Source organism: Eschscholzia californica, unplaced genomic scaffold, assembly GCF_041429995.1.
Source record: "Eschscholzia californica isolate CP2 unplaced genomic scaffold, dmEscCali1.0.p SCAF_4, whole genome shotgun sequence".
In the NCBI taxonomy this organism is placed as follows: domain Eukaryota; kingdom Viridiplantae; phylum Streptophyta; class Magnoliopsida; order Ranunculales; family Papaveraceae; genus Eschscholzia; species Eschscholzia californica.
In genome coordinates this window covers 24,381,180-24,395,149 of record NW_028238461.1, presented here as the reverse complement: position 1 = coordinate 24,395,149, position 13,970 = coordinate 24,381,180, and the positions used below count along the sequence as shown (strand labels likewise).

The following is a 13,970-nucleotide window of genomic DNA, read 5'->3' as shown; positions in this document are numbered from 1 at the left end:
CTTAGTCCGCCATCCCCCCCCCCCCCCCCCCCCCCCCCCCCCCCAACCCATGCCAATTTGATTAAGCGGGCTCAAACATCGTGCTGGTAAGTTGGGCAACCCGATAGTGCTCGGAAGAAACAGACGATAACCCAATGCATGCTTAATAAGAAGCCCGAGTAGAAGGCATTAAGGAAAAGAGACCCTAAAAAATAAGCAATAACCCATTAAGCCCAAGTAGAAGTCATTAAACACACGACACCTAGTTGAGCATAATTAGTCTGGGCTCTGGCGGCGGAAGGTTCATACTAGAACCCACCCGATTCTCCAATCGGTACGAGTCGGTAATGCCCGTTATGGGGCAACAGCCCCGTTGAGCATGGCGGCCACGGGTACCTGCGTGTGGGTTCCTTCCCGCGAGCGGGTTCGGTGGTGCGGCCTTTATTCCCGCGAGTGGGGTTCCTGACGAACTGCATCCTCTCACTCCTATCGTCCTCATCAATCTGCAATGGCGCAAATATTTACCAGCGCTTTCTCCCTCCCCTCCAAATCTTCTCCTAATAATCAAACCCCTTTCCACTTTCACTCTCATGTCCCCTCTCCTGGTTTCCTCAATTCTTTCTCTCCAAGTTCTTCGATTTTCCGTCAGCAAATTCAAATTTCGCGCGAAGAAGATAAAAACCCTAAAAAAAGAGGGATTTTTGCGAATCAGAGAGGATTTAGAAAAATTAGCCGTAAGCCAAATAAGAAGAAAAAAAACTTGAAGCTCAATGTGAGTATTTCTATTGAACAAGGCTTACCCGAGGCTCCTGAGATTCTTGTAAGTCTTCTTTTTAATATCTTTTCTATCAAGAATTAATGATTTTTCCTTTCAAGCTTAGAAATTAGTTGTGTACCAGAAGGATAATATTTTCCATCACTAAGAAGAAAATAACACTTTTAGTTCTTTTACAATGACAAGAGCATCTGCAGTGCAACACTCGAAATCAATAACTTAGAGTGCAATTGCCCACTTTTAGGAGGTTCTGAGCCATGTGTTGACCTCCAATCAATACCATCCATGGTTACAACATCAATTTGGCCGCTGCCGTAGCGTACATACCATTTCTCGAGTGGAATGTTGTATATTGTTCATAGAACAATCTTGACTCATTTTTATCTTCTAATATTTTTCAAATGCTTCCATTACTCTCTTCATCTCTTCCTTGCCTTGATTTGGACTTTTCCTAGTAGTACCACGGTGTAGGTGTAGCAAGATATCAAATATCATAATTTCGTGGTATAAAAGCAAATCCAATCCAGCGCATTGGAATATTCGATTTTTCAGATCTTTCATGCTCTATTTTTTTCGATTCAGAGGTACTTGTCTGCATGTTTTACATCTTTCATAATATCTTTTATTCCAACAAGCATACAATCCATCCTTTCATAAATTGCACCCATTTTTTGCCTTCTCCGCAACAAAGTTTGATTAGAAAAATCATCGGCTTCGTGAAGCTTATTATATTTTCCGCATCATCCCAAAATCCATCACTATTAGTAGTTTCTGTAACTAATGCTCCTAACTTTCTTGTGTGACCATCTCCACTTTTTACCAAATCTTTCCATGTTTTAACAACAACATTGGATGCAAGAGTCTCTCTACAATCAACAAGTCGCTTTAACAATATATAGTGTGATGCAAATGTAGTCTTTGCTACCTTTAGAAACTCTAGTTTTGAATGAACTCCAAATATGGCTAAAACATGTGTGTGGTTAGTAAAGTATTTAACAATATTTTTTCCTCTTTTATAAGACTATAAGTATCTGTAAACCAGTCAAATGCTTTGCCATATCTTTGAAAATAAGGTTTGAAGTATGAACTACATATAGAGACCAAAAAATATGTTTGTATGCCCTTTCAGGTTCCTTACCGATAAGTTTAGAATTCCCTGCATTGTCTACCACTACTTGTAAAGCATTTGAAGATCCTACCTCTTCAATCGCTTTAAGTAAAAAATTGGAAATTGCTAAACCTATCTTTTCCACCCTTTCAAAATCTTTAGCATACAAGAAAATGACACCTGAACTATTTACTGCAATGATATTGATTAAAGGTTGATGTTTAATATTAGTCCAACCATCTGAAACAATGATAACTCCTTGAGAAAACCACGTGGCTTGACAAGTGTCATATCTTTCTCATTATTTGTTTTCCACTCATTTAATAAAGTAGTTATTGTTTTTTCATAAGACGAAGCTTTGTAACCTCTAGGTGCACTATTAATCGTTGTAACCATCTCATGGAACTGAGGATTTCTCAAGACATTAAAAGGATTTCTATTTGCAGACAACCCCTTCATCAGTTTTATATCAACTATATCTATATTCTTAATTCTGAATGCATCTTCAAGAGGACCACCTGATAACGACTGTTTTGGTTTTGTTAGTATAAAGTTTTTTAAGTGAGGAAGAAATTCCTACTTTTTCTGCTTAATACACTCTTTGACGCACTTTTTCGTATTGATCTCTATTCGTTATCAATGCGTCATACCATTTAATTCTAACTTTCTTTCCAGTTGGAGCACAAAAGAAAATGGGAATAGGTACGTGTATATGATCAAGTGAAGTTACCTTTGCAATGATTGCAAGACCAACTCTTTGACCCTCTAGGATTTTTTAATTGTTTAGTACCACCAAGGATTACTTTGTTAAGCAATTGGACATCAAATCATTTTTGGTCAGGCGAAATTGTCTAATGAATTTATTTTTCGAACCTGAATTAGTATTATTATCATTCCCTTAAATTTCATCTTCATCAGATTCTTCATCGAAATTATGAATATTGTCAATACCTTTCTTGATCAACATTATGCGTGTGAGATGATACAACTTCACTATCATTTTTTTTCGAAGTGCCACCTTTATGAAAATATTTTGAAGATTTGATTTTTTATTAATATTGACGTTATCAATAAAATTTGTTGTAGAATACTAATATTTATATCAGAGCCTATTTATAAAGATTCATGAAAAAGCAAAAATTTGAAAGAATTAGGTTGAATGGAAATAAAAAAAGGTCCAACTTATTTAATTAATATTACTATTCGTATAGAAAATTAACCCCAATAAAATAAAATATTATTAGATGTTTGGTAAAATAACCAAATACAATAGAGTTTTACTATTTGCGTAGAATACTAACCCTAATTAAATAAAATACTGTTAGAATTTGAAAAAAAATCGGTTAGGCAATAAAATGGTAGGAAGTCAAAATTTTTTTTTAGTATTATTTGGATTTAAGTTTCCAAATACAATAAATTAACTTTTACTTTTCCTATTCATTAATTTGGGAAACTCCCCACTACTTTCACGTGTCCTAATAAAAGAAAAGTTGACAAAAACATATTTATTTATTCCATAAAAATGCTAATGAGCTGTACATTTGTAAAAGCTATTCTGATGGTTATTCTTACATCTTACATGGCTATAATTACATCATGAGAATGCAAAATTAAATTTGATATAATGATTAGAGGAACACATACGCTGACATAACATAGATGATTGGACCTTTAACCGTTGGATCCTAAGGAAAGCATCCGGTTAGATTTTATAAATGTACAACTCATTAAGATTTTTAAGTAATAAATAAATATATTTTAGTCAACTTTGTTTTTATTGGGACACGTGAAAGTAGTGAGAAGTTTCCTAAATTAATAAATAAGCATCCAGAAAGCTACTTTATTGTACTGGGAAACTTCCCAATTAATCAGTTTTTCATTCAAACAATCTAACCCGTTGCTTGACAAAGTAATTCTTGGTGGTATTTGTCAATGAAAAAAATCCTAGAGGGTCAAAGAGTTGGTCTTGCAAAGGTAATTTCACTAGATCATATACACGTATCTATTACCATTTCTTTTTTGTGCTCCAACTCGAAAGAAAGTTAGAATTAAGCGGTATGATGCATTGATGAAGAGATCAATACGAAAAAGTGCGTCAAAGAGTGTACGAAGCAGAAAAAGTATAAACTTCTTCCTTACTTAAAAAACTCTATACTAACAAAACCAAAACAATCGTTATCAGGTGGTCTTCTTGAAGATGCATTCAGAATTATGGATATAGTTGATATAAAACTGATGAAGGGGACAAGGCCACAAGGGTTAATGTCTTGAGAAATCCTCAGTTTCGTGAGATGGCTACAACGATTCATAGAGCACCTAAAGGTTACAAAGCTCCATCTTATGAAAAAGCAATAACTACTTTATTAAATGAGTGGAAAACAAATAATGAGAAAGATATGGCACTTGTCAAAGGCACATGGAGTTATCATTGTTTTAGATGGTTGGACTAATATTAAAGATCAACCTCTAATCAATGTCATTGCACTAAATAGTCCAGGTGTCATTTTCTTGTATGCTCAAGATTTGGAAAGGGTTGAAAAAATAGGTTTAGCAATTTCCAATTTTTTGCTTAATGCGATTGAAGAGGTAGGATCTTCAAACGCTTTATAATTAGTGATAGACAATGCAGGGAATTGTGAACTTATCGGTAAGGAAACTGAAAAGGTATACAAACATATTTTTTTGGTATCCTCATGTAGTTCATACCTCAAACCTTTTTCTCAAAGATATGGCAAAAGCATTTGACTGGTCTAAAAATACTTATAGAAGAGGAAAAAATATTGTTAAATACTTTATTAACCACACACATGTTTTAGCCATATTTGGAGCTCATTCGAAACTAGAGCTTCTAAAGGTAGCAAAGACTACATTTGCATCACACTATATATTGTTAAAGCGACTTGTTGACTGTAGAGAGGTTCTTGCAACCAATGTTGTTGTTAAAACATGGAAAGATTTGGTGAAAAAGTGGAGATGGTCACACAAGAAAGTTAGGAGCATTAGTTACACAAACTACTAATATTGATGGATTTTGGGATGATGTGGAAAATATAATAAGCTTGACCGAGCCGATGTGTTTTCTAATCAAAGTTTGTTGCGGAGAAGGCAAAAAATGGGTGCAATTTATGAAAGGATGGATTGTATAGTTGGTGAAATAAAGGATATTATGAAACATGTAAAACATGCAGACAAGTACCCCCGGATCGAATAAATAGAGGTTGAAAGATGGGAAAAACCGAATATTCCAATACGCTGGCTTGGATTTGCTTTTATACCACGATATTATGATCTTTGATATTTTGCTACACCTGCACCAGGGGGTACTACTACGAAGAGTCCAAATCAAGGCAAGCAAGTGATAATGGGAGTCATGGAAGCATTTGAAAATAATATTAGAAGAAAAAAGAGTCAAGATTGTTCCGTGAATGCTATTGATTGGTGGTCAACAAATGTCTCAGAAATTCAGAGCTTGCAGAAGTGGCAAACAAGGTAAAATTGTTACTATTATAACAATTTGTTATGTTATTACTCATATAATAATAATAGTTATAATTATTATTTTGTTCTTTTATTTTGTAGGTATCAGGCAACTAGTTACTAACTCATCGGCTGAAAGAAATTAAAGCACATATTCATTCATTCATAGTGTTAAAGTATACATTCACTCTAACATTCGTGTCCAATCTCGATTTTTCTTAAGGTCACAAGTATGGTGTGTATTAGAAGTGAGACATAAATCCTAAACATACACATGTAGATGATTCCGTTGTGAGGCTAGGGGAGATGCGTTGAGAGTCCCTCGAAGATGTGCTTGTTGATGGTGATAATGAAGATGAGTTAATAAATATCTTTCAAAATATTGGAAAAACTAGGGGAACTATTTTCCCCTCTGATTACCTTTTCTTCGGAATCTATTTGTGTTCTGAGATGGAAAGAAACACATATTATTGTGTATGACTATAGGGTATTGCTGGACACGAGCAACCTGAACTGCCTTCTTAAGCTACTTTATCTTTGTAATTGAAACAAAGTTCTTTGAATAATATATATTCATTCATACTTCCAAAAAAAATATATTTTGGATGGGATTAGAATCTGGTATAATGGCATTTACTTCAAAGAGGTTATAACATATTGATCACTTATTCAGAATCTCCGATTTCTGTACTATAACTTTTTAAGTTCGGATTTGGTCATGCTGTACTCTTTCTCTTCCATATACCTTACAAATCAGATGGTTTATTGGTGCAGGATATTGCAGAAACCCTACGTCAAAATGTTCCCCTGGCAATGACACTAGCATTGAATGGTCTAAAAGATTCAGATTATAAAACAAGAGATACTGCTATAGACCAGATTGATGAGTTTGAAAGTGCTGAATTATCGCTACTTCTTTGCAATGATGATTTTATTCGGGAACTTAACAAAGAATGGAGGGATGAGGACTGTGCTACTGATGTTCTCTCCATGTCGCAACATATTCCTCAACTTAAGCTGCCAGTTGTAAGGGAAAAAAATCTTTCAACTGGAACATCTCTCTTAATTGCTGTTTATTTCCGTGAACATTATTGTAGACATCTTACCTACTTTTGCAGCTTATGATGGGTGATGTCGTTATTTCTGTTGAGACGGCTTCAAGACAAGCAGAGGAGAGAGGACATACACTTCTCGATGAAATTCGTATTCTTATGGTTTGTCAGCAATATATACTCTGCCTTATCATTAATTGCATATTCTTAAAAATCCTGTAACACATTCTCGGATAAGATCTGCACATCTTAGATCTTTATTATTAATATAGAAAGGCCTTATAGAAAGGGCCAAGAGGCCAAAATTGGGATAGCTAAAGGGCCATCATGGAAAGCATACACAACCTTGCAAACTAAATATTTTGCTTCTACCTCTCCAATGCAGGAATAGTAACTAGTTTCTATCCAAGTTAACCATGATATCCATGTTCAGTTCGACATGTTGAGCATCAAAACAACACTTATTCGGAATCAACATAGAGGAAACTATAGTTCTAAACTCATGAGCTTGATGCGAGGTGAGTGTTGCTGCGTAGATATATGTTATACAAGCGAGACTACTACAACATTATAAAGTTTCCACTTTCTAGCTTTATTTACCGTTGCAACAGCTCGTAGGTCACGATACTGCCATATAGTCTGGTCTGGAACGTGTATCTACTACACGGGACTAAGTACCTGCATATAAGAGCCTTCAGCCTAATATTACTTGTAGCACTCTCTTATGTTGGGAGAAGATTACAGAATTATAATTGTAAGTAGTCTTCAGAATCCCTGGAAAAATTGTTTTGAGAGGTTTACGGGTAGAGAATCTTATGCCTTAACACTGACCTTGTAAATACAGTTTGCTGAAATCATTGCAAATTTTGGCTCGGCCGGACTCATCGAACTGAAAAACGGATCACGCCAATGTGTTCATCTCGTCGAGATCTTAAAGTTAGAGCCAAAAATCATTTAAATCCCATTTTGGATGAATAAGATATAATCAAGTTTGTAGTTTGGACGAAAGTCGGTTCAAGTTAACTGAGTTCCGTTTAAGTTGGGGACCGATTTGCAAAGAACGACAGTTAATTTGGGGGTGCAAATCGCAATCAAGTAATGTCCAGATTGGACGGATTGAGTTCCTCCCGAAACTAGAGATCGAACAGCTTGCGTTAGGGCAACCCTTTAGAAAGCCCCGAAGCGCGCGATCAGACAGACTCACAGACCCTGATCCTTTGCTTTTGAAGACACTTATGTATTGCCCATAGATCTAACAAATTGTGTGCATTCAACGAGTTTTCTCCAAATCTAACAGTCCTAATTGCTACCGCCACTTTTCAAGACCTTGATCCTTTGCTTTCTCCAGATCTTACAGTCCTTTGCTTTTCGAGGTCACAAATTACTCCCAACAAAAACCCTAACTCCTCGTAGCCAACATATGCACCTCTCTGTGTTATACCCATTCGAAACCTATAAATAGGACCCAAGATCACTCCATTTTCTCATTCCATTCAATCTCTCCTTCCCTTCTGATTACTTAAGCATTCCATGTGTATTTGGAATATAAGCCGTAATTCAAAACATGGAATCAAAAGCATGAAATTGAACGCATTCTAGTATGTTTAGAATCTAAAATCAAGAGTTTTCTTGTATGTCTAGAATTTAGAATCAAGAGTACTCTAGTGTATTTAGATTGTAGAATGAAGAACATTTTATTCAATCTTTAACTTGGAGTTTAGAGCATCCGATTATGCCTATAAGACAAAACCGAAGTTAGGGGTAATCTCGAAACCAGGTCAGGAGTTATCTAGAATCAAGTTAGGAGCCAAGAAGGTCAAGTCAGAAGAATGCAAAGAGTTCATATTACTTACGAAGGTTAACCCACTTTCAGAACTGTGAAGTACTATCACAACCTTGAAAGGAAGTCGTGGAATCGTGGGTGACATACACCCAATTGTTTGTACTATAACAGGGGTGTAAAATGTCAAAAGGAAAGATAATTATTATTGCCTCGACTTAACCCACTTTACTTCTATCTCGGTTCTATCCGAATGAACGTTTGATGTTAGGCAGCAAAGTTGTTGATCTCTAATAATTAGAGAAAGGGCTATTCTGGGCTGAGTACAACCAGAAATTTTGTACAGGAGAAAATGAGAAGGAAAGAGTACTAGTACTTACCTGCTGTGTATAGTTTCACAGATTTAACTTTTGGTTAAATATCTTCATTTAAGCCAATAACCATAATTGTGTTACTCTATAGGTTCATGGACTGCTGCATCTTTTGGGATTCGATCATGAAATAAGTGACGGGGCTGAAGCAGAGATGCATAAGGAGGAAGAACTTCTATTGGAATGCCTTGGATGGAAAGGAAAAGGTTTAATTCAGTGTTCATATGATAGGGTTACTAACAGAAGTTTGCAATCTGACGCCTCCGATGGTAACGGCACCCTATTCTGATTTACATTTCGAGCCTCAAATTTCATGTATATCTATCCTTGCTATAGTGAATAAAGGAATTCAAAGTTTGTAATTTACAGGTAAACTATTAAGAGAGAGGAAGAAAGAAAGGAATTTGGAATTTTGTCAACCAAAATTCAGCTACATTTTCTGTGATTTGGATGGTAAGTCTCAATCTTGTCTGAGTTTTTCATTTTCGAAAATTGAATTAATATATTGAAGAAAACTATTTATAGAAAGGCTATATGAGGCTTTTTTTTGAAACTTTGAATTAATATATTAAAATGAAAAAATATATACAAAAAGGAGTTGGTTAGGTCATGGATTTCTCAAGATATCCACGCCTCCCAGTTTACAATTATGTCTACATAAGATGTATGCCTGAAAGCATCTATATTCTTTGTCCAAGAGTAAATAGTTCTTTTAACGTCTTCTACATCCAGATTGCTAGCTAAGTTCATTTCCTTGAAAATCATATTGTGTGCATCCTTCCATAAGTTCCATATGATTGCTATTGGAACCAGATCCTACATTTTTTTTTTTTCTATTCTTCTTTTTGTAGAGGCCATGCCATTGTTCTAACATTTGAGTTATGGTGTTTGGTCTGCACCATTGGCTCTTTAATGAGATTACAAAGTAGCTCCATATATTGCTTGCTACATGGCAATTTAGAAATAGATGATTTATACTTTCCTCCTATGCTTTGCATAGGATACACCTGTTAGCAAGTAAGAAACCTTTCCTTTGCGAAGTGTCTACAGTTGGGATTCTTTTGAGTAACATGGCCCATCCTAGAAATCCGACCCTAGGTGGTATTGCTCTCCTCCAGAGAATTTTGATGTGGATTGGGTCTAGAATCTGCGTATCTTGCTCTAACAGGTTGTAGCACTTGCTTGCACTTAGTTTGTCTTGAACATTTGACCTCCATACCCTCGTCTTATTGCTCTGGGTAGCCTTACATCTTGAAGAGTTTCCATTATCTCAGCATATGACTGAATCTCCCCATCGTTAAGATTTCTCCTAGTGTTTACTTCCCAGACTTGTAATGCTCTGTTTATGAGTGTGCTCACTGTTGCTGTTTTGTCTAGAGATAGATTGAATAACTCTAGAAATCTTTCCTTAAGAGGGATGTGCCCTATCCAGTTGTTGGTCCAGAACCTTATGGCTTCCCCATTTCCTAATTCCCATCTTGTAAGTTGCCGAAATTGGGTGCTGTTGGATTGAATTCCTTTACACAAACTGCATCCGTATGCTTGACTTTTGGAATTTACTGCCCATTCAGTCTGATTTTCCCCATACTTCTCTTTGATAATTCTCTCCAGAGAGCCTATTTCTCTTGATCAAACCTCTACAGCCATTTAGTTAGCAGGGGTTTATTCAGTTGATTCCCAACCCTCCTTTTTGCTTGCTTGTGGAAATGAGATTCCAGGCTGCAGTGCATTCACTTTTGTTCTTTAGAGCCCTCCCACAGGAAGTTACACATTTTCCTATATGAGGCTAAATATTACGTTTAACACCTCTCAATTACAAATAAGGTTTGTATGCAGTTTGTGTTTAGCCTAGTTATGAGTTCTAGTTTTTTTATCGTTTCAATATATTAATTCGAAGTTTAAAAAAAAAAGTTATGAGTTCTAGTTTTTTTTTCGTTTCAATATATTAATTCAAAGTTTCAAAAAAAAAAAGTTATGAGTTCTAGTCCAATGGTATAGAGAGCTCGTGGTGTCTTCAAATATGGTTTCCAAGTCTTGGTCTTTTTCTTGAAGATTCTGCTGTTCCTCTCTTTCCAGATGGTCTCAATGATGGCCATAGAGATTAGGTTCCCGTCTCATTTTCTTACTTTGGTTTCTTTAGTTTGTTTTATTGCTCTATTGCTTCCCCCAGATTCCTCGAGGCGCGCCAATCTATACCTACTGATTTATGAACTATTTCCATACTTCGTTGACAATTCTGCAGTGAATTAGAAAATGGTTCACTGTTTCCTCTTTCTCCATGCACAACACACATCTGTTTATCGAGATACTTCTCTCTGCTTCAACTGTTGTACGGTTGGCAATTTCTGATGGCAGTCTGCCCATATGGTAAAGCAAATGCGTGTTCCTATTGATTTGTTCCAGATAATGATTTCCACGAGAGTGTGTATCCCATATATAGGAATTTAGATGGTTTAGTTTTTCTTTATAAGTATGACTTTTTTTCTTCTCGAAATGTAGGAACTCTGCTGAACAGCAGAGGTGAGATTACTTCAGCAACAGCAGAAGCTCTGGGAGAGGCAATGTCAAGGGGTGTGAAGGTGGTGATAGCCACTGGAAAGGTCAGACTAATAAATTTAATTTTCTTTTCGAAACAGCGAACCATGATAACTCTTTTCTAATTATAGATATATATGTATCTTGTACATATATGAATAATATTATATATATGTAGATGCATTTCCGTTATTCAGCAGTTGTTTTCTAGTGTAGGCAAACAAATGCCGCTGAATATTTTTCGTGTGTGTCGAATGTCGAACAGGCTCGTCCTTCTGCTATAACTTCTCTGAAGGCTGTAGGTTTAGATGGAAAAGACGGCATTGTTTCGGAGTTTTCACCCGGGGTCTTCTTGCAGGTTTGAATCTATTCGAATCTTTCTCGACCGTAACGTTTTCTTCTCAAAGAACGAACTCATATATACAGATTTCTGGGTTTTAATGGAGAATAGGTACCTAATTTCAGGGATTACTTGTATACGGTATACAAGGTCGTGAAATTTCGAGAAGCAACTTAGACTCAAATATTTGTAGAGAGGTAATATTTCTGTTCCAGTCTAATTACTGGGTTTTATATGTTAAAAACTGTTTCATTCCGATCCTCAGTATTCTATTGCATGTATGCGGCATATTGAATTGCCAACCATTAAGCTAACGACTTATCATAGAAGGAACTCAATATCCAAAGTAACTTCACTCTTATCAAGTATTAGCCATATTCTTCAACAATTCAGTTTTGCTAAGGTCAAGAACTTGTGAATTGCTTCGATGGACTTAGTTAAACAGTTCCGTAGATTCTTCCTTCTTTGAAGATTGAAGCTTTTTATTTTAGATAAAGTATGGTCATTGAGATTTGCTTTTACAGGCCTTTATGTACTCTCTGGAGCACAAACTTCCTCTTGCAGCATTTGGACAAGACCGCTGCTTAACATTATTTGAACACCCTTCAATCGATTCACTTCATCTTGTATACCATGAGCCAAAGGTACTTTAAAGCGGTTATGTTTCTCTCTTTTTTTTGTAGAAAATCTTTTGTCACCATTTGCCATTGTTTCTCAAATTTGAAATCGTCTGAATCTCGGAGTTCCTTTGCAGGCTGAAGTCATACCTTCTGTTGACCAACTTTTAGCCGCTGGTGACATTCAGGTATCATATTGTTCGAGGGTGACTAATATTTAGAGCTAAGTCTACTATCATGAGAAAAGAGTATATGGATTTATGGGCAAAGCAAGTAGTTTTCCTAAAGATGCAAAAGATACAAGCATGAGAAAACAACTCCGAAAGTTTAACTCGAACTTTTACTTTACTCGGGTATTTTACGTAAGATGTGTCTCTAACCTTGTATTAGTAGCAAAATTGTATACTTGAGAGTTCTTGAGTTCTAACAGAGCTTATTTTCGAAGTCAATACCTTATCTCTTCTCTAATTCTTTCACATAATTTTGTCAAGTTCTAAGATTTTGTTTTGTTTATGCTCTAGAATAATAGTAATATTAGTGATCACTGTGCTTTTATACCGTCTTTAGACTCTTTATCATGATTAGCTGTTTGATTCATGAGTCTTGTCCATTTACAGAAGCTGTTATTCTTTGACACTCCGGACTCGATATCTACTACATTGCTTCCCCATTGGTTGGAAAGAACGAATGGGCATGCTAAGTTTTTCCAAGCTATGGAAAATATGCTTGAAATTGCTCCAACCGGAACTTCAAAAGGAAGTGGAGTAAGAATGTTACTGGATCATTTTGGTATCACCGCAGAAGAGGTATGGATGAAAAGTTTTTCGGTCAGATCTATCCATTGAAAGGAATCAGTTTTCTATATTACGCTAAAATGCTTATTCCTTGGCCTGTTATGTTGGAATTGAGTAAGATTTTAGATCAATCTATATTAACTGAATTCCACTATATTGTTTGTTGTGAATACCATTATTTTTGGTTTTCGGTCTACCACACTTCTGGAAATTCCGGCAGGAGATCCAGACCAATCTCTATTCAGAATTTGAAAAGGCAGAGAATAAACAAACAAATCTCTTTTTAGCCATTTCGTATGAATTGATAGCAAGCGAAAAACCCTTATGATACACTAGATATGGCTATGTTATTTGTAGAGTGAATCTACACGCCATTTCTTGATATCTTCTTCTCTTAGAACTCCTTCTGTTACTGAAATCATTCTTACCTTTTCTAGGTTTCAATTTACGTCTCCCCTAAAGTTGTGTCTAGATGACAAACTTTACCTCCTTCAATCATTCGTTTTTTTATTATAGGTAATGTCTATTGGAGACGGGGATAATGACATTGAGATGCTTGAGCTAGCTTCTTTAGGAGTTGCTCTAAGTAATGGATCAGAGAAGGCAAAAGCCATTGCAGACGTAATTGGTTTGAGCAACGAAGAGGATGGTGTAGCTGAGGCCATATACCGATATGCACTATGAACGTTCGGCACTTGCAGATAAGTAGAGTGCCCCTATAACTCAATATTAGTCCCAGTTTTCTTACTATTCCGCTTTCTTTTTTGTATATGATTCCTTCTTGTTGTACTTTACTGTGTATCATTATTGAAAGAGCGGAAAAATGCTTCTTCTCTTTTCGCTTAAATGAAAAACTGTTAGAGAAAATTAATACAAGTCGTACAATAAGCATCACATTTGAAGATTAATACTCCTACAAGAAACTGTAATACTTTTCTCTGATTACATACATCCATGAATTAAACTAAGATGAAGATGATAACATTTCTTTTCACTCGTGATGTTCAAATTATTAAATTTTCATCTTAGTTAGCCCAAAAACAGGAAAAACAAATTCACTTTCAGGATTCCTTTTTCTTTGTAGAAGCAGAGGATGCCTTGTATCTCAATAGCTTAATGGGCGTTATTATCAGTAAAAATGT

The 13,970-nt window shown here is 35.8% G+C and overlaps 1 protein-coding gene across 3 annotated transcripts; it reads left to right on the top strand.

Annotated features, from left to right (window-relative positions):
* Window positions 1–250: 250 nt before the first annotated feature.
* Window positions 251–13,695, top strand: LOC147543807 (endoribonuclease YBEY, chloroplastic-like). Of its 3 annotated transcripts, XM_086633800.1 has the most exons (13): window positions 542–799; window positions 5,442–5,515; window positions 6,114–6,365; window positions 6,458–6,553; window positions 8,634–8,811; window positions 8,912–8,995; window positions 11,042–11,142; window positions 11,343–11,435; window positions 11,543–11,614; window positions 11,942–12,061; window positions 12,172–12,222; window positions 12,652–12,840; window positions 13,345–13,695. In XM_086633800.1, the coding sequence occupies exons 3-13, from the start codon at window positions 6,153–6,155 to the stop codon at window positions 13,510–13,512; spliced, it is 1,365 nt and encodes a 454-aa protein (XP_086489926.1). In that variant the 5' UTR covers window positions 542–799; window positions 5,442–5,515; window positions 6,114–6,152; the 3' UTR covers window positions 13,513–13,695. The 3 variants fall into 3 exon arrangements, with proteins under 3 accessions (XP_086489925.1, XP_086489926.1, XP_086489927.1); XM_086633799.1 differs by lacking the exon at window positions 5,442–5,515 and having other exon boundaries at window positions 251–799; XM_086633801.1 differs by lacking the exons at window positions 542–799; window positions 5,442–5,515 and adding an exon at window positions 5,180–5,351.
* Window positions 13,696–13,970: the final 275 nt, after the last annotated feature.

What these genes read in the sequence shown, in the direction of transcription:
- LOC147543807 (XM_086633799.1), top strand. Translation starts at nt 488, where the DNA reads ATGGCGCAAATATTTACCAGCGCTTTCTCCCTCCCCTCCAAATCTTCT. An exon ending in ATGAAATTCGTATTCTTATG is followed by an intron (nt 6,554 to 8,633) that starts GTTTGTCAGCAA and finishes GTTACTCTATAG; the next exon opens with GTTCATGGACTGCTGCATCT. An exon ending in GCAATCTGACGCCTCCGATG is followed by an intron (nt 8,812 to 8,911) that starts GTAACGGCACCC and finishes TGTAATTTACAG; the next exon opens with GTAAACTATTAAGAGAGAGG.